General features: G+C 67.2%; 1 protein-coding gene across 5 annotated transcripts in view; it reads right to left on the bottom strand.

Moving 5' to 3' along the window:
* The window catches only part of LOC121661097 (microtubule-actin cross-linking factor 1, isoforms 1/2/3/5-like), a 27648-nt gene extending 4043 nt beyond the window's left edge, over positions 1-23605 (bottom strand). Inside the window, exons 1-31 of one of the 5 annotated variants that reach the window (XM_042020886.1) lie at positions 22558-23605; positions 17200-17279; positions 16769-16889; positions 12642-13216; positions 12028-12192; positions 11719-11879; positions 11181-11340; positions 11023-11107; positions 10332-10573; positions 10023-10142; positions 9812-9919; positions 9500-9718; positions 9081-9284; positions 8779-9010; positions 8432-8658; positions 8194-8316; positions 7712-7813; positions 7463-7564; positions 7001-7147; positions 6556-6711; positions 5739-5936; positions 5545-5673; positions 4882-5052; positions 4623-4778; positions 4149-4355; positions 3488-3607; positions 3059-3228; positions 2472-2631; positions 1923-2120; positions 1178-1303; positions 704-847 (exon numbers count right to left, since the gene is read on the bottom strand). In XM_042020886.1, the coding sequence (XP_041876820.1) occupies positions 704-847; positions 1178-1303; positions 1923-2120; positions 2472-2631; positions 3059-3228; positions 3488-3607; positions 4149-4355; positions 4623-4778; positions 4882-5052; positions 5545-5673; positions 5739-5936; positions 6556-6711; positions 7001-7147; positions 7463-7564; positions 7712-7813; positions 8194-8316; positions 8432-8658; positions 8779-9010; positions 9081-9284; positions 9500-9718; positions 9812-9919; positions 10023-10142; positions 10332-10573; positions 11023-11107; positions 11181-11340; positions 11719-11879; positions 12028-12192; positions 12642-13216; positions 16769-16889; positions 17200-17223 (5052 nt within the window). In that variant the 5' untranslated portion in view covers positions 17224-17279; positions 22558-23605. Of the gene's footprint in view, positions 1-703; positions 848-1177; positions 1304-1922; positions 2121-2471; positions 2632-3058; positions 3229-3487; positions 3608-4148; positions 4356-4622; positions 4779-4881; positions 5053-5544; positions 5674-5738; positions 5937-6555; positions 6712-7000; positions 7148-7462; positions 7565-7711; positions 7814-8193; positions 8317-8431; positions 8659-8778; positions 9011-9080; positions 9285-9499; positions 9719-9811; positions 9920-10022; positions 10143-10331; positions 10574-11022; positions 11108-11180; positions 11341-11718; positions 11880-12027; positions 12193-12641; positions 13217-14460; positions 14778-16768; positions 16890-17199; positions 17280-17371; positions 17668-22557 lie in introns of those variants that run through there. The other 4 variants (XM_042020887.1, XM_042020889.1, XM_042020890.1 and 1 more) reach the window with 4 other exon arrangements.
* Between the last annotated feature and the right edge of the window lie 48 nt (positions 23606-23653).

The following is a 23653-nucleotide window of genomic DNA, read 5'->3' as shown; positions in this document are numbered from 1 at the left end:
GCAGGGACGCGGGGCAGGGACGCGGGGCAGGGACGCGGGGCAGGGACACGGGGCAGGACCAGGCTCCTGTTGGGCAGCTGAGGAAGGGCTGGGGGTGCTGACCCCCATGTGCCAAGGGTCCCCAGGTCTGTGCTGTGTGGACATGCCAGCTGCCCTCCTGTTTTGGGGTGAGTGGAGTGAGGGGGGCAGCCCCAGGTCAGATCCAGAGCAGATCCTGCAGGTCTCTGCTCAATAAGGGCTTTGTGTGGGATCGGCTGAACCTGCCAGACCGGTCCCAGGAGTGCCAGGAGTCTCTTACCTGCAAACCCACAAAACCCAGGAAGGCCCTGGGCCCCTGTGGGAGCAGGGTCTGGGGTGAGGGTCCCTGGGACACTGCTCCCAGGTTTCCCTGCCTCAGCTGCGTGGTGGCTGCCATTGCACAGGAATGAGCCACCACCGCCCAAGGGGGGCTGCGGAGGCCCCAGGTGGCCCCCTGTGAGGCCACAGGATGGGGGAGCATGGGGGGGCACTGGCAAGGCCAAGACCCTTTGGGGCCGGGCACCCCCAGCTCCCCGCAATGCACTGGTTGGGGGGGCTGCCCCAGGCAGTCCCTGGTGGTGGGAGAGGTGTGGGGCAGTGGGAGAGGTGTGGGGCTGTGCCTGCCCCAGGTGCGGGTGCCACTCTGCTCCCCCAGGCAGGGATGGGAGCAGGGCACCTGTCTCACCTCCTGGAAGCGGCTCTTGGCGACCGTGACCCAGGATTTGATGGTGATGATGGAGTCGGGATGGCAGGTGGTGAGGATCTCCTCCCCCAGCGAGGTGATGCACTCCAGCTCCAGCTGCTGGCACTGCAAGGACTGCATCAGCTCCTGGGGGGACATGGACCATGGTACGGCCAGGGCTCAGCCCTCCAGACACCACCGCACCCCCCTGCGCCAGAGGGATGGGTGGATTGGGGTGGGGGTGCCCAAATCTCCCCACCTCAGGGCATTTGGAGCCCCAAACCCCGTGCTCTTGGTGTGGTGGGACTCAACATCGCACATGTCTCTGTGGTGGCACCCAACATCCCGTGTCTTGCAGTGGGGATCCCACAGCCCAGCAGGGGCTGGCTGGGGCCAGCTGACCCCAGTGTTGGGTGTCCTGGGGCAAAGCTGGAGCCAACCTGAGGCGGGGACTGGGGGCGGGGGGCTGGCACCCACCTGCAGCTGGGTCTGGCACTCCTGCACAGCCGCCTCCTCCTCGGGGAAGACTCCGTACTTGAGGGTCTTCTCTGACTCAGTCAGGCGCCCCAGGAAGGAGTGCACCAGGGTGTGGAACTCCTCCGCCTGCCACGACAGCGGGGACCTGCTCAGCACCCACCTTGCAGACCCCGGTCCCGGCCCCTGAGCCCCCAGACCCCTGAATCTCCTGGCCAGGCCCTGAGCCCTGCGCTGCTGGATGGACAAGCCCCTGGCACAGGCACTGGCAGCATGCTGTGCCAAGGGAGAGCTGCTGCCAGCCTCTCTCCAACCCCACTGTGGGATCGAGGGGATGCCCCGCACCCAGCTCTACACCTGGACACGATTTCCTCTGACCCTTCAGTACCTCCCTGTACCACCCAGCCACCTGCCCCAGGCGCCCTGCACACGTTCACATCTGCAACAGGCACTCACAGCAACCAGCCTGGCACCTGGCCACGGCACCTTGCGTCACAGAACCCCACACACCGAGCCCAGGCACCCCACGGAGAACCCCAAAAGGCACCCACACCACCCAGGTAGCCCAGAGCACCCCTCCAGTGCACAGCCACCCACCAAGCCTGGGCACCCCATGGAGCACCCTGGAAACGCAGCCACCCACCACCCGGACACCCCACACCCCCACAGCCATCTCAGCCTTCCCCCATGGGGGCACCGGCTGCAGATCCCAACCTGGGGGTTCCCCTGCTACCCCCCCAGCCCTCACCTGCCGCAGTGCAGCCTCCAGCCGGGCTTGCTTGGAGAGGGAGAGTTTGCAAACCAGGTCCCAGCGAGTGCTGAGCTCCTCCACCTGCCGCTGCAGCCACTGCGAGTCCACGCTGCTGCTGCCGCGCGTCAGGTCCCGCACCGAGCGCTTCAGCGTCTTTATGCAGCTGGCACGTTTGCCCAGCTCCTTCTGGAACACCTGGCAGGGAGGGCAGGAGGGTGGGATGGGGTCCCACCTGGACCCGCTACCACGCAGGGCTCCCCTGCACCCCCCCAGATCCTCACAGCAGTGGGCACAGGGCTCCCCTGCACCCCAAACCCTCACAGCAATGGGCACAGGGCTCCCCTGCACCCCAAACCCTTCCCAGCACTGGGGTATGTGGGGCCCAGGACAAAGGGCACAAGCTGGGGTCAAGCAGGGGTCACTCCAGTGGTCAATGCCCCATCCTGTGCCTGGCTCTGGTGCTGTCCCAGATGGAGGGTGGGCACAGCCTGAGGCTTCCTGGGGGCCCATACTGGGCGGGGCCCCCCCAGGCCTCGGGCCACCCACCTTGTGCTTGTCCATGAGGTCCCCGACCAGGTCCCGGTCCCCTCCGACGGGCACATCCTCGCTGAGCTGTGGCTCGGCGCGGTACAGCCAGTCCATGAGGGCCTGCAGTGCGTCCGTGAACTTGCCCGAGAAGAGCAGGTTCTCCTCCAGCTTGTGCTGCCTGCGAGGGGGGCACGGGAGATGCTGCAGCACCCAGGTGCTGGGGGTAACCCCATGGAGCCACCCCACAGAGCTGGCAGCACCATTATGGCCAGGGACAGGTCCTGGCAGTGCCGTTATGGCCAGGGACAGGTCCTGGTAGCGCTGTTATGGACACAGATAGGGCCCAGTTGCACCCCAAGGGCAGAGTCCAGCAATGCTGGGAATGGGGTCCCGTAGCAGGGACCAGGATGCTCGGGGAGGAAGGGCAGTTCCATGTGCCTGCCTGGGACCCACGCAGCGAGTGGAGAACAGACAGTACCATCCCATACCATTTCCATCCCTATTCCCATTCCACCCCTTCCCGATCCCATCCCCATTCCAACCCATTCCAATCCCACCTGCATCTCATTCTCATCCCATCCCACTCCCCCTCGCCCCATTCCCACCTCTCTGCAGCGTGGCTGCACAGTGCATCCCAGCGCTCCTTCAGCTCCCCCAGCAGCTCCTCCAGCGGCTGCAGGTCCTGGGGGAGCCGGGCCCCCTCCCGCAGCGCCCGCCCGCTCCGCAGCGTCGCCTCGTACACCGGACGCTTTGCCCGCAGCACCTTCTGGAATGCCTGCAGGGGCCCCACGCACCCCACAGGTGGGTGTTGGGTCCCCCAGCTCCTCCCCCAAGACCTCTGGGACTGTTGGGGTGCCAACATCCCTTGGCCCAGCGCTCCCCTACCCCAGGTCTCCCAACTCTGCAGGATGGCCCTGGGGGGTTGTTCAACCCCCCTGGCAGCCGGGGATCCCCCTCTGCAGCCCCCAGAACTCCAGCTCTGTGCACCCCACCCTCCCGGGACCCCCCATGCCAGGGAGTGGGGCAGCCCTCACCTTGTGGTCAGCCAGCTGGCACTTGATCTCCTCCTGGCTGGTGGCAGCATCCTGCGGTACCTCCAGGCTCTGCTCCACCTCGTCCATCCAGTCCAGGAGCAGCCGCCGGGACTCGCTGAACTGCAGTGGAGGAGAGGGCTGTGGGGGCTGAGGGGGAGACACAGGGGCAAAGCGGATCTGGGCTGACCCAGACAGGAGCCATGGAGCCACTCAAAGGAGTGGCACGGCCTGGGCACCACCATGGGGCACACCATGAACAGCACAGTGACAACACTGGAGCCACGTGGTTCCTTCCTGGCACAGCTCCCGGCAGGGCCCATGTCATGGAATCAACAGTCCCGGGATGGCTTGGGTTGAAAGGACCTTAAAGCCCATCCAGTTCCACCCCCCTGCCACAGGCAGGGACACCTTCCCCTAGACCAGGTTGCTCCAAGCCCCATCCAACTTGGTCTTGGACACATCCGAGGATGGGGCAGACACAGCTTCTCTGGGAAACCACCCTCACAGGCAAGAATTTCTTCCCAATATCCCATCTAACCCTGCCCTCTGTCCGTGGGAAGGCATTCCCCCTTGTGCTGTCCCTCCAGGCCCGTGTCCAAAGCAAACCAAGGGGCAGAGCCCCCTCCCCAGCCCGTGATGTGGCTGGGCTGGGTCCCGGTACCTGCTTGCTGCGTTTTCGGGCCTCCTCCAGCGCCGCCCCCCGCTCGGCCGCCCGCTGCAGGACCTTGCCCAGGCGCTCCCTCGCCGCCAGCACCAGGTTCTGGATGACGGCCCCGTCCTGCTTCCGGCTGAAATCCTTCAGGCGAGCGGCCACGGCCTCCAGGCTGCCCAGCTTCTCCCCGTGGGCATTTGCCTCCTTCACCAGGGCCTACGGGGAGGGGGCAGCTGAGTGTGGGTGGTCCTGGGGCAGGTGAGGAGCCCCCGCACACAGCCCGTGCCAGAACAAGACACAGAGCACCAGGCACAGCCCATGCTGGGATGGGGCACCGAGCCCACTCACTCTCCTGCTGTGGGGACAGACGTACCGCTTGCAGCCCGGGGAAGATCCCTGCAGGGGCCACGCAGGACCCCCGGGGCAGACCCCAGCCCCATGAACTGGCCCTGAGGGCACCGCACCGGCCCTGCCCGCTCTTGCCTTGTGCTCCTGGATCTGAGCGGTGACGGTGTCGAGGACGAAGCTGGGGGGCGCGGGGGACCCCAGCAGCTCCTCGGCGTGGGCCACCCAGCGCAGCAGCTCCTGCGCAGAGCCGTGGAACTCGGTGGTGACCGTCAGCCCCTCGGCCAGGCGCTCCTGCGGGCAAGGGCAGGGACTAGTGGAGACGGGCACCCGCCGCCCCTGAGCGGGGCTGGTCAGGGTGAGCCCCCCGGGGGTCACAGCCCCTCACCCCGCACACCTTCCTCTCCTGGGCCTCGGCCTGGACGCTCTCCCACTTCTGCTCCAGGAGCCGCAGGCTGTGCTCGGTGCTGCAGGGCCGGCCGGCGCGGCACGAGTCCAGCAGCCGCTGCAGCCGCTCCCGCAGCCCCCGGTACGTGACCGCCCGCGCCTCCAGCTCCCGGCACAGCTCCTGCCGGGACAGCGGGTCAGGATGGGGACAGCGAGCAGGATGAGGAAGGGGACAGGGATCGGGATGGGGATAGGGATGGGGCGGGGAGGATGACAGGTACAGAGATGGGGATGGGAACAGGGATGGGGATGAGAAAGGGGACAGGGATGGGGATGTGGAGGGGTCAAAGTAGACAGGGGTAAAGTAGACAGGGGACAGGGATGGGGACAACAGAGACAGCCACAGTGGACAGGGAGAGGGGATGGAGACAGGGATGCGGATGGGGACAGGTTCAGGGTAAGGGACAAGGACAAGGATGGCTCCTGCTCTGTCTCACGGAGCAGCTGAGGGAGGGGTACCAGGGTCTGCGCGGTTGGGGAGAAGAGGCAGCAGAGAAGGATCCCGGCCCAGCAGTGTGGAGAGGGGTGGATCTGGGGCACACCTTCCCCCAAGAGATCAACAGACCCCAGGGGCCGGCCCTGCAGCAGGACCCAGTCTGGCGCTAGTTCTCACCAAGTGTGCATTGAGCTTTTCTTTGGTGGCATCCGGGTGGCCCCAGGCCGGCTTGGAGCAGAAGAGCTGCAGCTCCACCTGCTCCAGCCACTGCAGCAGCTCCGTGATTTCCAGCGTGATGTCCTGCACCTGCGGGCGACGGGGGGTCAGCGCCGTGGCCGCCGCCTGGCAGCGCCGCAGTCCCGCGGCCGTACCTGGCTGAGGTTGTTCTCCAGCTCCAGCTGCCGGCTCTCGGTCTCGCTGCGCACCAGGTCCCAGTGCTGTCCCAGCTGCTGGAGGCTGCGCTGCAGCCCCTCCACGCTATCCCCCAGGCTGGACAGCAGCAGCCCCTGCCCGGCCTCAGTCACCGACTGCACCGTGCGGGCGTGGGACATCACGTCGGTCCGCAGCACCTGGGGATGGGGTGGCAGGGTCACGGCTGGGACCGGGGCAGGGGCACCCACCCCCCACGTTCCTCTATCTGCACCATGCAAAGCCCCTCACCCCGAGACACCTCTGCTGCCCAAAGCATCGCTGCCACCACAGCACTGAGGACTGAGGGTGCCACATCGGGCAAGGATGGCACCCGTGGGTGCCCCCAAGCTGGTGTCAGGGCTCTTGATCTCAGCAGGGTGCGGGGCAGGGCCGAGACACAAGATTTGCCGGTTCGTGGCCGGGCTTGGCCGGGACAGGCAGCCCTTGCACGGCCCCCCCGGCGCGGGGACAGCCCGGCCCTTGCGGCCTCGCCTGCGTCAGGCACATCACGAGCGTGCCCGGGCAAGGGGCTGTGGCACGGGGCCGGCGCGGAGACAGCTCATTCCTTCCATGGTGTCACCGCGGGAGGGGACGCGTCCTCGCGTTGCTGCCTACCCAGCCCTGCTGCCGCAGCACCCGAGGAGGGGCCGGGCAGCGCCCTGTGGCCAGGACACCCACCCTGGGGGTGCCACCACAGCCAGGACCCCAAGGACATACAACCCGGCAGTGCGACCGTGGCTGTGGCCGCGTGTCCCCCGGGCCACGGCATAGCCTCACCTTGTGCTTGGCCAGCTCGATCTCGCAGCTCTGCAGGTCGGGGCGCAGGGGTGCGGGGCCGCGCAGCTGCTCCCCGGTGCGGCTCAGCCACTGCAGCAGCTCCGCCAGCTGGTGCTGGAACTGCCCCAGCCCCAGCAGCGCTGCCTCCAGCTGATGCTGTCGGGAGGGAGCTGCGACGTCGGGGGAAGCAACGGCAGCCCGGGCCCAGAGCACCCAGCACCCACCCAGTGCCCACACGGCCCCATTTGCCCACCCAGCACCCACCCAGTGCCTACACGGCCCCATCTGCCCACCCAGCACCCACCCAGTGTCCACTTGCAGCTCCCCATGGTGACCCAGCATCACACACCCAGTACCTCCAGGACACTCCCACCCACCCAGCACATTGATGGCACCCCGTGTGTCCTCCAAGCCCTGCCCTGTGCCCCCCGTGCCCCCTCCCCACCTGTCGGCTGACGATCTCCTCCTCCAGGTGGTCCCAGCGCTGGCGGAAGTCACTGAGCGTGGCCGGGGCATCCCCCTGCCCCGTGCCCCCCTGGTGCCGCAGGCTCTCCACATCCACCTTGCACTGGTACAGCTCCCGCTTGAATTCCTGGGGGGTGGCACTGGTTGGTGACATGGTCCCACGCACCGGGACAGGGTCTGCCTGTCCCCATGGCACCACATGGCACAGCACAGGCACCTGGGCCCTGAGCTGCTCCTGTGGGGCTTGTGGGGGACAGGGCTTGGCCACCCCAGGCAGGACTTGGCTCCTCAGCGCTCAGCACTGGGGCACCAGCACTGTCCAACCCACCATCCCTCCATCCCACCTCTGCTGAGAGCACCCTCCACCCTCCCTGCCTCCGCCTGCTCTGGGGATTGGGGCATGGCGTGGCACAGCATGGTCCGGCGTGGCGCATCAAAGCACCTTGAGCTCCGCCAGCTGCTGCTGCACCATGTCCAGGTCCCCGCCGACCAGGAACTCCTCGGCGATGCGCAGCTCGGCTGCGTCCAGCCATTCCAGCAGCCGCTGGGGATAGGGAAGACAGGGGGGTGGTGTTGGGGAGTCCCATGGTGGCCCCATGGTGGCCCCATGGCCCCTCACACCCCTGAGTGGAGACAGGAAGGTGACGCAGACCCATCCACGGGGGATCTGCCTGAGGGCCCCCGTACCCACCTGCATCGTGTCCTGGTAGCTGAGGGCGGCCTGGAGCTGCTCCTCAAGGCGCCCGTTCCGTTCCGTCCACACCCGGCTCAGGCTGTGCCAGGAGGAGTAGAGCTGCGGCCGGGCACGGGGGTCAGTGATGTCACAGCAGGGCCAGGCCACAGGGGGACAGGACGTGGGGGTCAGGGTGGACAGGGCACAGGGGGTCAGCAGTGCGCCAGGGGTACAGGGTGTGGGAGTCACTAATGCCATGGGGGATGCCAGGGCACAGGGGTGGTACTGCACGGGCATGCAGGCATGGGGATCAGAGACATCACGGGACTGCCTGGGCACATGATCAGTGGAGTTCTGTGGGGGTCAGTGGCACTGAGCAGGGTCTGGGGTGCAGGGGTCAGTGGCACTGATGGGGGTCAGGGGACATGCCACCCCCACAAGCAGCATCCACACAGCCCATGACCCTGTCCCTGCCTGAGCCCAGTCCCAAGGACACTCACATCATCCAGGCTCTTGGTCACATCGGGCTTGTCAGGGTCCCCACAGGAGGCCATCAGCTCCACGCCCAGGCTGCCCAGCGTGTCCAGCTCACCCTGCAGCGCGTCGATCTCCTCCCGCAGTGCCTGTGCAGGGCATGGGGCTCAGGGCTGCCCACACTGGGGGCTGCCCAGGGCACTGCCCACACCAGGGGGCCGCCTGTGCCGTGGCACTGCCCACCAAGCCCCTGCCCAGCCACACCTGCATGGTGCGCAGCCGCGTGCGGATGGCCTCAGGCTCGCCACCAGCCTCCTCCAGCCCCAGCACCAGCTGCTGGGTGTCACTGAGCGCCACGGCCAGCTCAGACAGGCCATGCCAGAAGCGCTCGGCCAGTGCCAGCAGCTCCCGAAGCCACCGCTCCTGCTCCTGGCAGCGGCCGCGCAGGCAGCCCCACTGCGACAGCAGCTGTGCCGTGCGCTCCTGGATCCCTGCGGGGCACCACGGGTCAGGGATCAGGGTGCTGCGAGGGACCCAGCACCCACACACAGCCCTGGCACGGACACAGATCGCCTGCCAGCGGAGCCGTGCCCACCCCTCCATCCTGATACCTCTGGCCGCAGCGTCGGAGCTGACTGCCTGCATGGTGGCCAGCAGCTCCTCGCCCTGTGCACGGACACCCTCCAGGGCCACCCCAAGCTTCTCCAGCTCGCCCAAGGCCAGGCTGTTCTCCCGGATCTGCTCCCTCAAGTGGGCTGCGTCGCCGCGGACAGGCGGCTGGCTCTGCAGCCGGCTCTGCAGCCGCTCCAGGCACTCCAGCAGCAGATCCATGCGCTCCGACAGCTGGGGACCAGCCCGGTCACTCGAGGATAGGCCCCTGGGGACGCACCCCATCGCAGTGCCAGCCCCGTACCTGGCTGTACCGCGGCAGGGCATCCTCCAGCAGAGCCGCTGCCTGGCGCACGCGTTCGCGGATGTGGCCGTACTGCTCCTCCACCTCCTGCCAGCGCCGCTGGAACGGGGCTCCCTGCTCTGGGCTCAGCTCCACCAGCTGCGCTGACACGCGCTGCAGCTTCCCCACCAGCGGCCGGTGCTCGGCAATGGCCTCCCGCAGGCTCTGGCAGCGAGGAAGAGCCGTGGGGGTGCATTGGGGTGGGATGTGCCTCATGGGATACGCCCCACAGGGATGTGCGCTGCTCCCAGAGGAGTCCTGCTCGTGTGGTGCCCCAGCCCCGTGGTCCCCATGGCGATGCCACCCCCATCCCGTCACCTCTCCACTCCCAACCCGCGGGGCGGCCGAGCGAGTCCCTTTGGCCCCTGCCCTGCCCGCACCTGCAGCAGCGCCTGCTGCTCCTTGAAGGCCTCGTAGCTGATGGCATTGGGGGAGAGCTGCACCCCCAGGGCCTGCGTCTCCTCCAGCCAGGGCAGCAGCTCCTCGAGGGCCTCGGAGAACTGGGTGAGCAGGGACTGGGCGTGCTCCAGCTGCACGGCACAGGCACCGCTGCGCAGGGAGAGCTGCTCCGTGCTCTCCCGCAGCGCCTGCACCGACGGCTGCAGAGACAGGGAGTCATCGGGTGGCCGGGGACACAGGGCACAGCCATCCCTGGGTCCTGGCAGTGTCCCCCCGACACCCTCCCAGCTCACCTGAAGGCGCTGCTGCAGGGGCTCAGGGCAGCAGCGTAGCAGCGGCTCCGAGAACCCCAGGAGACGCTCAACGAGGCCCCGGCAGTGCAGAATCTCGGCGGAGAGCAGCTGGAATGGAGCCGCAGGTGGGTGCCAGGTCCTGGCAGGACCCAGCAGGATGGGGATGCCAAGTCAGTGTCCCCGGGACCCCTGGACACTGCTGCAGACCCACCTTCTGCTCGGAGAGCTGCGAGCAGAGAGCCTCAGCATCCAGCTGCACACGGCCAATCTCCTCCAGTCGCTCGCCCAGCCCAGCCACACGGGTGAGCTGGGACTCCAGGACCTGCTCAAACTGCAGTGGAGGGACAGACGTCAGCTGGAAGGGTGTGCACGTACCAGGGCAGCTGCTTTGGGACACGGACACCCAGCGCATCCCAGTCCCCCGGGACTGTGCCATGACCCACCGCGTCCCACCCAAACTCCCCTTGCAGACAGCAATGGTGGCAATGGTGAGGGGTTCAGGGAGCCCAGTGTCCCACACCTTCTCCCTGTCACTGGCAGTGACTGAGGGCTCTTGGCCATCCTGCTGGCTCTCCTGCTCGCCCAGCTCCTTCTCCATGCGGCTCAGCCATAGTGCCAGGTCCTCAGGGGCCGTGCCCAGGAGAGATGAGGCTTCCAGGGTCTGCCCCAGCCGGTGCGCAGTATCAGCACTGCTCTGGCCCACAATGAGGTACCGCATCCTCAGTGACTCCATCTTCTCCTGTGTCAGCTGGGCCTCCTCCCCTGTGGCAGTGTGACACCAGCATCAGTGCCACCGCACTGGCATCCCTGGACATGGAACTGGCCACACCAACAGCTTCCAAGCCCGTGATGATCACTCTGCCCTGACCTTTCTCCTCTCCTACCCCGCCTCCTGCTGCTCCCAGACCCAGCTCTGGTCTCTCATCCCACTGCCAGCAAGATCCACCTCCCTGGCTGCATCTCACCACCACTGAACCCTGTCCCACCACGGCCCTGACCTGCAGGCTGTGCCCTGGCCCCTCTCCATCCCATTGGATGCTGTCTGCCTGCTCACACCATGCCACAGCTCCCGGTGGGGAGCAGCACGCCCCAAGGACCCCCAGTGCCTGGGGGTCCCCTTGCTGGCCTGGGCTGCTGCTGTCTGTGCTCATCCCATCCCAAGTCCCATGGTCCTGACCCTGTGGCCACCACTCCTGGCCATTGCCACTTGCCTGTCACCATCTCCAGGACCCGCTGCCCGCTCTCCAAGGCGCCATCCAGCTCTCCCAGCCGCCCGCGGATCTCCTCACAGAGGGCCTGTAGCAGTGACCAGTGATGACACAGGTGCTCGTGTGCCCCTGTGCCCACCCCACGCCCACCTTGTGCCCACCTGGGTCTGCTGGTGGGCATCTTGCACACGGCCAACGCAGCCGTCAGCACGCCAGAGCTGGGCCAGCTGCCGCTCTGTGGCACCGAGCCACTCCTGGAAAGAGTCTACAGCCTCCTGGAAGCCCTGAGCCGCTGGCAGGATCCGCTCCAGGCAGCCATACCTGCGCCAGGAGGGCTGGGTGAGCCGGGCAGTGGCAGTCGCCGAGACTGAGGTCCCAGCCAGAAAAGCCCCCTCTCCCCCACACTGGGGTCCCCATGCCCAGTGCTGCCCAGCAGGGCCAGTGTCCCCACAGAGGGACCTGTGGGAAGGGCTGCGTGCCAGACCATCCACAGAGCCCTGGACCTGCTGCTCCTGTGCAGCAGCGGCACAGGATGCGATGGGGACGGTCCCTCTGTCACGGTGGCCCCAGTGCCAGTGGGGCAGCGCACAGGGACATCAGGGTGTCACAGAGACTCCGTGTGGGGGACACCAGCAGGCAGAGCCTGTGCCAGTGGGCCACAGCTGCCAGCCCGGTGATGAGGCCTGGCCCCTGACCCACCTGGCTTCGGCCTCCTGCATCAGCTTGTCCCATCTCTCCCCGAGGCTGAAGAGGCCGGCATTGCCCTCGGGCGCTGCCGTGCCAGAGCCCTGTGCCATCAGTCTGTCCTGCAGAACGAGCTCCACGCGCGGCCTCCTCTCCTCCAGCAGCCGCTTCAGGAGCTGCAGGGATGGGGGACACGGCGCTGTGCTGGGGACTCCTGTGCACCCCTGCCACCTCGGCACAACCCTGGGCGGCCACTTGGCCCCCGGCCTCCTAATCCCCAGCCAGGGTGCGCGTGGGCGGGACACACCGGCCGGCCCTGCTGACCTTCTGCTCCTCCAGCTGCGCCTTCACCACCTTCGCCTCTGCCGATGGCGGCTTCTGGTTGCTCACCAACTCCTCCATATCAGCCACCCAGGCCAGCAGCCGCTCCAGCGTCTCCTGGCCCCGGTCCGCTGCCTCCTCTGGGACAGGGACAGACCGTGAGGACACCTGTGGGGAGAGGTGGCTGAGCCATGGGGCAGGTGGAGGGCAGCCATGGGGCTGGCAGCAGCCCCCACACCATGCCCTGTCCCCGAGGTGACACCGGAGACAGTGGGACCCTGCCCAGCCCATGGGGTCCTCCCTGGCATCCTTCACAGGGCTCCCCAAAGCCGGGGCTGCACACCCTGTGCCGTTTGGATCCCTCCAGACCCATGGCCCCCGCCAGCCGAAGCTGAGGGAAGGGAGCTCCCTGTCCTACAGCGCCAGGCTGGGTGCCCAGCACGAGGGGTGCCACTGGCCCAGCCCCCACCAGGGCACAGACAGTGACTCGACATGAGCCCTGGCCAAGGGACAGGAAGGTCAAGACTCGCTGTGGAGAAAACCACGCCGGAGGGCAGTCCTGTGGCACAGGGTTTGGCACAGTGTCCTCCCAGCAAGGGTCGCTGTCTGTCAGTCACCTCGGTGGCATCCGTGTGTCCGGTGCAGCCAGCAGCAGTGAGCTCCCCCACGCACTCCGTCAGCACGGTGACCGTCCGGGTGACCACAGGCTCGCCACCCTTCTCACCCGCCGGGTACTCGGTCACCTCCACGATCTCCGTCACGATGGTCTCAGTCACCTCCGTCACCTCTGTCACCTCCCGGGTGGTGACAGGTTTCCAGGACCAGGTGCTGCGGGGAACGCTGGCCCGCGGGGGGGTCCAGGCTGCGCCCCCCACCTGCCCCCTCACCGCAACTCCAGCTGCACCCCCGTTCTGCACCGCCACCTCGGACTGGCTGCGCCGCAGCACGGGGCTGCCTGGCCGGCTCCGAACGGCACCGGGCACCGGGCTCCAGCCGTTCTCCACCGGCACCGGCGCCTTCTCCAGCAGCCCCGGCCAAGCCTCCGAGTCGCCTCCGGCGGATGGCTGCCCCGCGTCCAGCCCGGGCTCCCGCAGGAGCTCCTCCGGCCGCCGGCTCTTCTCGCCCAGGCAGCTGGGCCGACTCACCGAGTTCCCCATGGCGCGGGCGCCGGGCCCCCGCCTCAAATCCCGGCCTGCAACGATCCAGGGGATGCGCGTTACCGGGGCCACCGCGGGGCCCCCAGACGCCGGCCTGCACTCGGGTCAGCCCCCTCACTCCACTGTGCTGCGGGGCTGCCTGACCTCCCGCTCCGGTGTTGGAGGTCCTGGCCCCCCAGCAAAGGGCTGCCAAGAACCAGGGCACGGGGACAGGGAGATGGGACACTGGCGGAGGGAGAGGACCCCAAGGGACCCCCCGGCAGTGCCCAGAGTGCCTCTCCAAGACGTCTCGGCAGAAGACGCAGCAGCGGCGGCGGCGGCAGCGCCAGGCACTGGGGAGAGGCAGATGCTCCCGCCCGGCATCGCCTTGTGCCTTTGGATTAACAAGGACGGCGGAGCCGGGAGAGAGGAGCATCTGCCCGGGGGGGACGGGGGCTGAGGGTGGTGGGGGGCGGCGGGGGCACCAACCGGGGGGCGGGCAGGGGACGGGCAGGTGGCCTCCCCAGCCTGCAAGCCCTGCCGCAGCCATAAATCCCCGGCGTGACCCGGCAGGACCCTCCCCCGGCAGCCCCCCCGCCGCAGCCGCAGCGCTGCTACCCCTGGCCCCCGGCCTCACCCCTCCGGCACGGCCCTGGGCACACGCCCCTGTGCACGTGTGTACACACAAACACACGTGTGCAAACACACACACGCGTGTACACACACACACACATCACATGCACACGTGTGCAAACACACACACACCCCACACACACGCTCCCACTCGTGTGCACGCACCCCCCGACAGGCAGACCCCACGCTCACACACCCCTGCTCGGGGGGGCAGCGACAGGACCCCCCACGCCTGCATCATCCACGACATGAAACACACCTGTAGCAGCCCCGCACACGCGTGGGGAGCGCACGTGCACCCACACGCACCCACCGCGGCCGCGCCCCTGGCGTGGGTACCGTACCCTGAGCCCCCACGCGCGACCCAACACGCCGCGGAACACGCCACGGGCACGACCTCGCCCACGGTCACCGCATGCACACCCACAGCAGGGTCCCGACACACGCACCTCTGTGGGTGCAGCCCCGCGGGGCACCGCACTCCCACCCCATCGCACCGCCCCGCGTGTCAGGGTCCCGCGGGGCTGCACGGGTGGGTGGGCCACGGCGCAGGGTGACCTGGGGAGACCCCGCACCGCGCGCCCGGGGGGCTGCGGGACACGGACCCCGCCCGGCTCCGCGCACACCGCAGTCCCAGACCCGCGCGGAGCCCCCGCCCCGCACTCACCCCTCGGCGACTTCGGGCGTCCATGGGGCCGGGCCGGGGGTGCCGCCGCCGCCGTTACCGTTCCGGGGGGGCCCGGGCTGTGCAGGGGAGCGGGGCGGAGGCAGCGGGGGGAGACTCGGTCCCCGTTACCGCCGCCCGGCTCCGCCGCCTTTGTGCGCCGCGCCCGCGGCTCGGGGGGAGCGCGGGGGGCACCGGGCGGAGACCCTCGCACCGGCACCGGCCCGGCTCGGCGGGGCTGGTCTGACCCCGGACACACCGCCGCCCCCGTTAACCCTCCGGGCGCCGATCGCCGCCGTTACCGGGGAAACCCCCGGGGCCCCGCAGCCATCCCGCGGGGGAGGGGCGGCGCCGGCCCACCGCCCGCCCCGCGCCGCCCGCGGGGGCGACTGCCCGCACCCCGCACTGCCACTGGCACCAGCACCAGCACCGCTACCGGCGCCAGCACTAACACCGACACCAGAACTGACACCGGCACCAGCACCTGTTCTGGCACTGGCACTGCACTCTCACCGGCACCTGCTCCTGCCCCAGCACCCACACTGACACCGGCACCTGCACCGACACCAGCAACTGCTCCTGCACCAACACCTGTACCGGCACCAGCCCAGGCTGTGCTGCCTCACAATGAGCCCCAGGACAGCACAGCCCCACGGAGTCACGGCCCCACAGCGACACAGTCCCTCCAGCTCTAGGGTTGCACTCCCCACCCTGGCTCTGGCCCCCAGGCAGTGGATGCTGTGGTCACTGAAGGGCTTGGCCCCATTCCCTGGGGCTCTTTGGGTGTAGGGCCTCTCAGCCAGGAGCCTGGGGGGGCTCAGTGGAGGAGGGCTGGGCTGGGCTGGGGGGCCAGGCCGGGCTACCAAGATGCTATCGTGAAGCCCACCCTGAGAGCCAGGGTGCTGCAGGCCTGGGTCTCCAGAACACCCTCGCTGCCACCCTGGGTGCTGATGGGACCAGGGGGCACCTCCGACTGTGTGCCCGTGGTGTGAGCCCCATCCCCATCCTGCTCTGACTCAGCTCCAGCACTGCGGCCTCCCAGCCAGTGAGAGCCCCCCATGACGGGGGTCCTGCCCCACAGAGCCGCGTGGGTGCCCCTTGCTGGGCCCCGGGAGCCGGGGGGCCGCTGCAGGCGCGTCGGCCACGCTGATGGATGGGGCTCCCTGGGGTCTCCTGGGAGCGGCGGGCGGCGGGGCCGGGGGCTTTGTCTGCTGCCAGAGACGCTGCCGGGAATTAGCATCTGCCAGGGCCTCGGTGGCTCCACACCGTCCTGCAGCATCTCTGCATCATCCTCCCCACACGGCTCTGGAGCCTTCCACTGCTGGCACCGAGGTGCTTGGCACCCAGCATGGGTCTGAGCCCCATGGTACTCCAGGCACCCCACAGCACCCCACAGAGCCCAGCCGGGACCTGCCAGGCAGAAGCTGGGCAGGGGGTGAGGATCCAGCTCTTTCTGCAGAGCCACTCGCCACCTCCGTCCCACGCGCCCGCCGGCAGCTCGCCCGGCACGCTCCGCAGCCCCAGGTACCAGGCTCGGGGTGGCACGGGCGCCCCGGGCAGGGGAGCTCGGCGCGGGGCACCGGGCGGGAGCGGTCGGCTGGAATCCACAGCCTCAGATCCCGGGAGCCGGGTGGGTTTCTGTGCGGCCTCGGCTTTGTCTGCGCCGGGGCCGGAATGAATGGCCCTTTCAGTTTGTGCCGTCATGTGTGCCGAGGGAGCCCGTGTGCCGGCCAGGCCTGGAACAAAAGGAGCCGGCGAGGGGCTGCGCTGGGGCGGCGAGGAGGGGCTGCTGGCAGCCCCCACTGCACTGCTCCCGCTGCGGCTCCGCGCCTGGGCAGGGGGCACGGCAGCACACGGCGGCACAGCCGGTGCGTGGGCACACACCCGTCGTGCCCGGACGAGGGCACACCCCTTGTGCCCGGCTGTACATCCCATGCACAGCCGCACACCTCTCACACGGCCCACACCCCCGGTGTTTGGCCACTCGCCCCGTGCCCAGGCAGCGGTGCCATGAGCTGCGGCTGAACTTGGTGCAGGTGGTGGCCCTGTGGTCAGCAGGGCTCCAAGGCAGTGATACCACGAGTACCGTCAGGGCCGTGGGGCTCCGAGCCAGCAGCACTGTTGGGCTGGGGAGCAGGAGCCGGAGACAGGAGACCTGACACCGGATGGTTGCAGGGCTGTGCCGAAGGGACTCCCAGCCAGCTTGCCTTACTCCCTTCCGGGCACCAAGACCTCACCAGCCTCAGTGCAGACATGGGCTGGTCGTGCCCGGCTCTGCATGGCCCAGTCATAACCCAGGGCCAGACGTTACCTGCAGGGCCGTGCCAGGCTCCGGCAGCGCCAGTAGCCGCTTCTCTACGGCGTCCAGCCAGTGCCGCAGGGCAAGCAGCTGCTCCTGCACCTCTAGTCTCTGCTCTGACCGCAGACAGGTGCTGGGGAGAGAGCAGAGACACACCAGGCTGTGGGGAACGTGGCCACTGTCCCCGCTGCCAGCACCGCCTTGAGCTGCAGCCTTGCTGCCCACCTGCACCAAGCGCGTCACAGCCGCACCAGCGCTCACGGCGGTGCTCACTCCCACCCCGCTCGCCCCAGCACAGCCAACCCACGCCCTCCCCATGCCAGCGCTGGCCCAGGCTCCTGAGCTGTGTGGGGTTCACCAGCTCCCCCATCAGGGTGCAAACGCCCAGGCACACCCGCAGCCCCCGACACGGCACGTCTGGCAGTGCCCAGCGGTGCCCGTACCTCTCCATCTCCTCCCTGTCCCATGGCGACCCCTCCACACTCTCTCCGGTGAGCCCGGCGTCTCCCGCAGCGCGGTGCATCTGCAAGTAGAGCAGAGGGATGGTGGGAACAGAACACCAGGTCCTGGCAGAGGGGCGGGGCACAAGGCTCCACAAACTTGCCCCTGGCATACCAGTGTGGAGGTTTGGAGTGTCGCTGTGTCCTCCCAGGGAGAGCCCGTCCCCACCAGCTGGGACAGAGCTCCCCTGGCTGGGATCCCCAACGTCTGTCCCGTGGTCCAGCCCTCACCAGTACGTGCGGGTTTGGGCTTGGCTCCAGCTCTTCTGCATTCCTGTGGTACACCCCAATTTCCCAACCCTTTTTCAGCCGGGATCACTCCCACATCTCACCCTGCTGCCTCTCGGAGTACATCTGGTCCCTGGTATCCCTACACCTGCTCTGTGCACTGCAGAGCCATGGTCCAGCCCCTGGCTGATCTCAAACCAAGCCATGGCAAACTGACCCCCAGTAAAAAATGACCACCAACAAACTGACCCATGGAAAACCCACTGCACAGTCACATAGCAGTGGTGTCTCAGACCTGACTCCGATGCTGCAAGTGCAGCCACTCTGTCACAACACGTGGGAGGAGATGCCGGGCAAACACCAAGATCTACAAACCATCAATGCCCTGGCACAGGCACAGACGCGGGGCATGAACAGGCAGCAGTTGCTTCATGCCCCGATGTAGAGCAGGACTGGCAGGAGGGGTCACACCAAGCCTGCACCCAAAGGCTGAGGATGATGCTGCTCCTACAGCCCGGGAGCCCTGTAAGTAACTGGTCACTGAGCACAAGGAGGGGGAGACACCACTGTGGATCCTGTGAGGGAAATGGGGCACAACCCCAAAGATGGTGATGAGCCCAAGACCTGAACAAGGACACAGCCACATCTCCAAGATATTGTACCAGGGGAAACAGCCGGAGAATGTGGGCTGGATAAATGGGAGATAAAACCCACATGGTGCAGGAGTGATGCAGCGCTGCTGCCATCGGTGGACCCGGAGAAGGTGACATAAGGCAGCTGAGCAGGAGCTGCAGCACAAGGGGGCTGGGAGTGCCTGGGATATGTCTGCTGCAGAAGGAACCACAGCCAGGGTCTGGTCAGGAACCCCACCAGGAGCAGCAGTGAATTCCCTGGATGAGGGGAAGAGGCATCAGGCAGGTGCTGGGTGCTGGTGCCTCATGGCAGTTTCTCATGGTCGGAGTGCCAGCAGGGCTCAGTCCCGTCGGAGACACTCTGGGGACATGTGCTCATGGCAGACCCTGCTGTCACGATGCCATCAGCAGGGCCCCACCAACCCACACACCCACAGTGTGGCCACCTGCCCCAGCACTGGCATCAGTGCCACACACCAGCTGGATGAGCAACCAGCAGCGCCTTGCTTCCTCCTGGCCAGGGCCAGGTCAGTGTCCAGAGAAGGGAGCAGGATGGCACAGCTGGGGCCACCAAAGCTCATGGGGTCATGGCAGCTCCAGTGCAGTCACACGTGGTCCCACAGCCCTCCTGCCTCATGCCGGTGGTCCCTGGCCCTGTGTGCCCCACAGTGAGCCCTCATCCCAGGGCAGGACTGCGGTGTTAAAATGTCAGCCTTGCTGCCAGAGGTTGGGCACGGGGAACCGGGGAGGTGGAGGATGCTACCGCAGGTGGGCAGACGATAACAGCATCTGCACTGGGAAACGCTCTTCCAGCTCAAACTCAGCCTGGGCTGGTGGGGTTGGGGCTGGGGATGGAGCTCCGACGATCGCTGACAGCCGGTCCCAGACATGGTGCCAGCGCGGCTGCACCGGCTGCTCCAGCCGGGACGTGCCAAGAGACACGAGACCACGAGGAGCAGCGAACCCCAAATGGGTGCTAGGACGCGCTGAGAGCGGCACACGCCTGTGAGGGTCCCGCAGCCGCCGCCTGCCCCGGCACATGGCGGGGGTCGGTCCAGAGCAACCCCCAGCGCCGGCCCAGGCAGCAGACACCGCGGGCTGCCCCTACGCCCGGGAACGCGACAGCCGGAGCGAACAGCTCTGGAGCAGCCTGACAGCAGCTCCGCTGTGCCGCCGAGGAAGGGAGGTCCCCGCACCGCGCTGCCCACACGGCACCACCGCCATCCGCAGTGCATCGGCCTGGCCCTGAGGTCTGGGGGCTGCCCGGTACCCGGCAGGACGTGGCGGCTGCAGCCCTGGGGCAGCACCACCCCCGCTCGCAGCCCCGGACCCCGCGCCGTGGACGGGGGGATTCACCCGCCCAGCAAACACCGGCCTCGGCACAGACCGACGGGGCACAGAGACGGCAGCGCTTTACGCGAGGCACAGCCGTCCTTGGCCGGTGCACCCGGGCTCCGAGCCTCAGCGGCACGGCCGGGGGGGGTCTCAGCTCCCCAGCGAGGTTCAGCTCCCCAGCGAGGGGGAGGCGTGGGAGAGGCCGGTCCGTCTTTGTGGAGAAGCTGTACAGAGCGTTCCCGGAGCGGCGGGGGCCGAGCCAGCAGCGCCTGGGGCGGTGGGCACAGGGAGCTGGCAGCTGCTCTGTGCCAGCAGGGCCGAGCCGGCGGCCGCGGCCACGCTTGGGAGAGCGGCCACGGGTCCCACGCGACGGACCACAGCCAGGACGGGGCGGTGCTGCCACTCACGCCCTGAAGGGCGGTCGGCAAATGCTGGGGTGCGCCGGGCGGGGAGCGAGGGACCCCTCCAGGGTGCTCGGGACCTCTCCAGGGTGCTTGGCACCACGGCTGGGGAGGCACTCGGTGCCTCACGTGCCACCGCAATGCTGAGGGTTGGTTTAACTCGGGGGGGCAGGGAGGGTTAGCTCCAAGCAGCAGGGGATGATGACATGCTGGGCATTAAAATGCAGGGGAATATCCTGGAGTTCTCCATCATGGCGAGTTTGGCTCCATCACTCGCAGCACACAGTGCTGAGGGGGCTTTGGGAGGGACAGGGGGGTATCAGTGGGGGGGGGACGGTGACACGGAGCAACACGAGATGATGGAGAATGTCCGTAGACGAGGGACACTGCGCTGCATGGGGGAAGAGGCTGGCTCACCCCAGGAGCAGCAGCCTGGGTCTCAGGGCTTCCCCTCTCTGCACGCTCCTGCGCCCTTTTGCCAGCCACTGCAGGAGGGATCCCACTGCCTCAGGCACACCAGGGAGGGTCCCCATGCCAGGGGCACAGGGTTGAAGGGGTGCAGGGAATAGGATCCCCCCTGGCACATGGATGTGAGTCCCATGGCTGGGACTGGGAGCAGGGGGGTCTCGCACCAGGAAACAGAGTTGGACCCCATCAATGTTGGGGGGGGAATGAAGGGCTTCTAGCCCATGACATGAGACTGGGCCATGGGTCAGAGGGCTTTTGGTGGTCTCATGAGCTTTGGGAGAGGTTACTGGCCCTGGGGGAGGAGTCAGGAAGTCGGGGGGTAAGCAAGGAATATGTGGGGGAGCAGGGAACATCTGGTGGATACAAGGAAATATCTGGGGGCCAGTGAGGTGGGGCAGGGTCCCAAGAAGCTCATGTCACCTGGGGGAGTGTCTTGCTGTCCTGGGACCTCTCCTGAGCCTCCCAGTGGTTGCAGCAGCCTGCGACCCCCCTGAGTCCCCCTGGCCCGGCTGCGCCTAACGGCCATGTCCCACTGCTGGTGGGGACAGACAGATGCTGCGGTTAATTGCTGATGGACAATGCAATTAACGTCCTACCCAGCCACCGCCATCTGTCCCGGCCAGCCCAGCCTCCCCACCCGGGGCTGCTGACATGCTTGGCTGGTCCCGGCACAGTTGAGACCCCACCAGTCCCTGGACATTGCAGGGGTCCTGCAAGGTCCTGACAGCTCTGGCACTCCTGGCACAGTGCCTGGGGCTCCCGGCGCTGCTGCGGGATGACCCTTCTGCTCAGACAGCCCCAGCCTGGGCAGCACAGTGGCACCTGTCTCACTGGGCTGGACAGACCCCTTGAGCCACCTGTGCCAGTGGCTGCACTGACGTCTCCAGGTCTGCCAGGGCTTTCCCTTCTGAATGCTGCTGCCCTACCAGCAGTTGCCAGGCCATCACATCCTGAACCCCCTGCTGCCATCCACCCACAACAGCCCCTCACTGCCCAGAAAGGGAGTGCCCACAGCACAGCCCACACCAGCAGAGGCTACGGCACCAGTAGGCACAGCCCTGGACCAGCAGTGGCAGGTAGTGGCAACATGGGAACAGCACAATGGAGGACAGTGTCCCTGCCCAGTCCAGAGCCCCACTGATGGAGGGACAGGTTTCTCCTCATGTGAGGGATGCTCAGAAGCCCCCACAACAACAGCAGCACCCACTCCCCAGAACCAGGGGTCCACTGGCCCAGTGCTACACCCACATTGACCTCCTGGCAGTGTCGGCTGTGCCACCAGCACTGGGCAGCTCCGGGGACACCCCCGTGGCCCTGCTCTGTGCCTGGCAGCACCATGGGTACACCCAGGCCCAGCACCTGCACCAGGAGTTGGTCAGACCCTTGGCACCCCGACATGCTTCATCACGACCTGCAGCAGCACACGCAGCCCACAGGAGGCAATGGGAGCCCACGGCCACGGTGGCAAGGCCAAGGGGCGAACAGACCACGCAGAGCTGCCAGCTGGTTTCAGAGGATTCTCCTTTACTGCCCTTGCAGGGGAGCCCTGGGTCCACACTGCTCCTTTTACAGACACTTCGCAGTATGTACAAGTTTAGTGTTTTGCCCCAAAAAAGAGATGTGTTTGGGTAACTGATGGACCCCCACTGTCCCGATGAGCGATGGTCAGGGTGTGGAGGGCCCCAGGAGTGGGGACTGCCCTGGAGCCGCGCGCAGTGGCACCTCATGCAAAGCCAAACGGGGTAATGAGAGCAATAATGACACCAGAGGCAGAGGGTAACATGACTGGATTTACAGGTGGCAGATGAGAGCAGGTGGGAAGGAGGAGATGTTTTGGAGATCCGCAGTGAGCCCGACACCACACCAGGAGGCCATACCCGGGGAGGAGGGAGTGTGTGGGGCAGGTGGGGGCCAGGTGACCCTGTGGATGCTTCTTGAGCCATTGGCTGCTTGGGCACTGTGGCCCCAGTCTCTGGCCGGGGACTCTGGCAAGTGCAAAGGGTGAGGGAGGATGTCCCTGTGTCCTCAGGTGCAGTCCCACCGGCCTCAGGGCGGGGGACGGGCTCCATGGCGGCGATGAGGGGAGGTGGTATGGACATCCAGCCACACTACAACAAAGCGAACAGAAAAGATGGGATGAGACAGGAAGAACAATCCATGAGATGAAGCCACCAAGCCCGGCCGTCAGTGCCGCGCAGTGCTGTGGGACCGGGACGGAGCGGGGAGGTCAGCGTTACCTGTGCTGGTGAGCACGGCCGAGCAGCTGCCGCCTCCGGGGCTCCCCTCGAGCCCATCCACGACCTGCTGATGTCAGAGACCCAGCTCAGGAGCTCGCCCAGCGGCACTGGGAGGTCTTTGTTGGGACTGGAAAAAGATGTCTGCCAGAGAGAGAGCGCATTAGCTCCGGCACACGGGGAAAGCCAGGGGGATGGAATTACCGCAAAGAAGGAAAAGGAGGCTGGTTTTACAGAAATCCGCCTATTTCTAACAAGAGCGTGTGCCAGGCTGCTACAGCATCCCATGGCCCACCCTGTGCTGCAGGGGTCCTGTGGCCCCCATACCCTTTGTTAGGGTCAGGAAAACCCCCACGGCCGGGGGTTTCTGGGTGCAGGAGCTGTGCAGACCCAGGCTGGGGCACGGGCTCTGGCAGACACCTGCCAATGGGTCATGGAGCCATATGAGTGTGAGGAAATCAACCTCAAGCAGAAGCACTTCCCAGATACACGGAGAGACAGACACACAGACCGGCCGACCGCGGCAGGTGCGTCCCAGAGGACAGGTGAGCGGGTGGGCTGGCGGAGGCAGGCACGCAGCGAAGCCCCTTGACGGGCGAAGCAGTGAGAGGAGGCAGGTCCCCCCGCATGGCGCAGAAGCACCGGGCAGCGCCAGCGCAGCACTTACGGTCGGGGCACCGGCTCCACGGCGTGGTGGTGGGGACGTGCCGGGAGGCCAAGGCAGGGAGATGGGGCAGCTCGGGGGCTGGGGTGCAGAGCCCCCTTCTCGCTGCACTGAGAGCGCGTGGAAGGGGTCCAGGCAGCAGCTTCAGGGCTGGCGTGGTGTGTCTGGCCGTCCAGTGCCGAGGAGCCCGCGATGTCCTCCTCTGGCACATTGGCTGCAGTGGGGTGCACCACAGGGCCAAGGTCATCTCCTCCTTTGGGATGCAGGGGCTGAAGCCGGCAGGTTAATTACAAAAGAGTGCTAAGTGGTCAGATCCAAACAGGGAACTGTTTTCCTGGTATCCGGCTCGGCCACGCCGTGTGCGAGCAGCGGCGGGATTGGCGCAGCCAGGAGCAGGATCGATGTCCAGCTCTTGGGGCACAGGGAGGGGAGGGT

Source organism: Corvus kubaryi, unplaced genomic scaffold, assembly GCF_017639235.1.
Source record: "Corvus kubaryi isolate FWS band 111438036 unplaced genomic scaffold, C.kubaryi_AGA036_p1.0 37063, whole genome shotgun sequence".
Lineage (NCBI taxonomy): Eukaryota > Metazoa > Chordata > Aves > Passeriformes > Corvidae > Corvus > Corvus kubaryi.
This window is presented reverse-complemented; position numbering and strand designations above follow the sequence as displayed.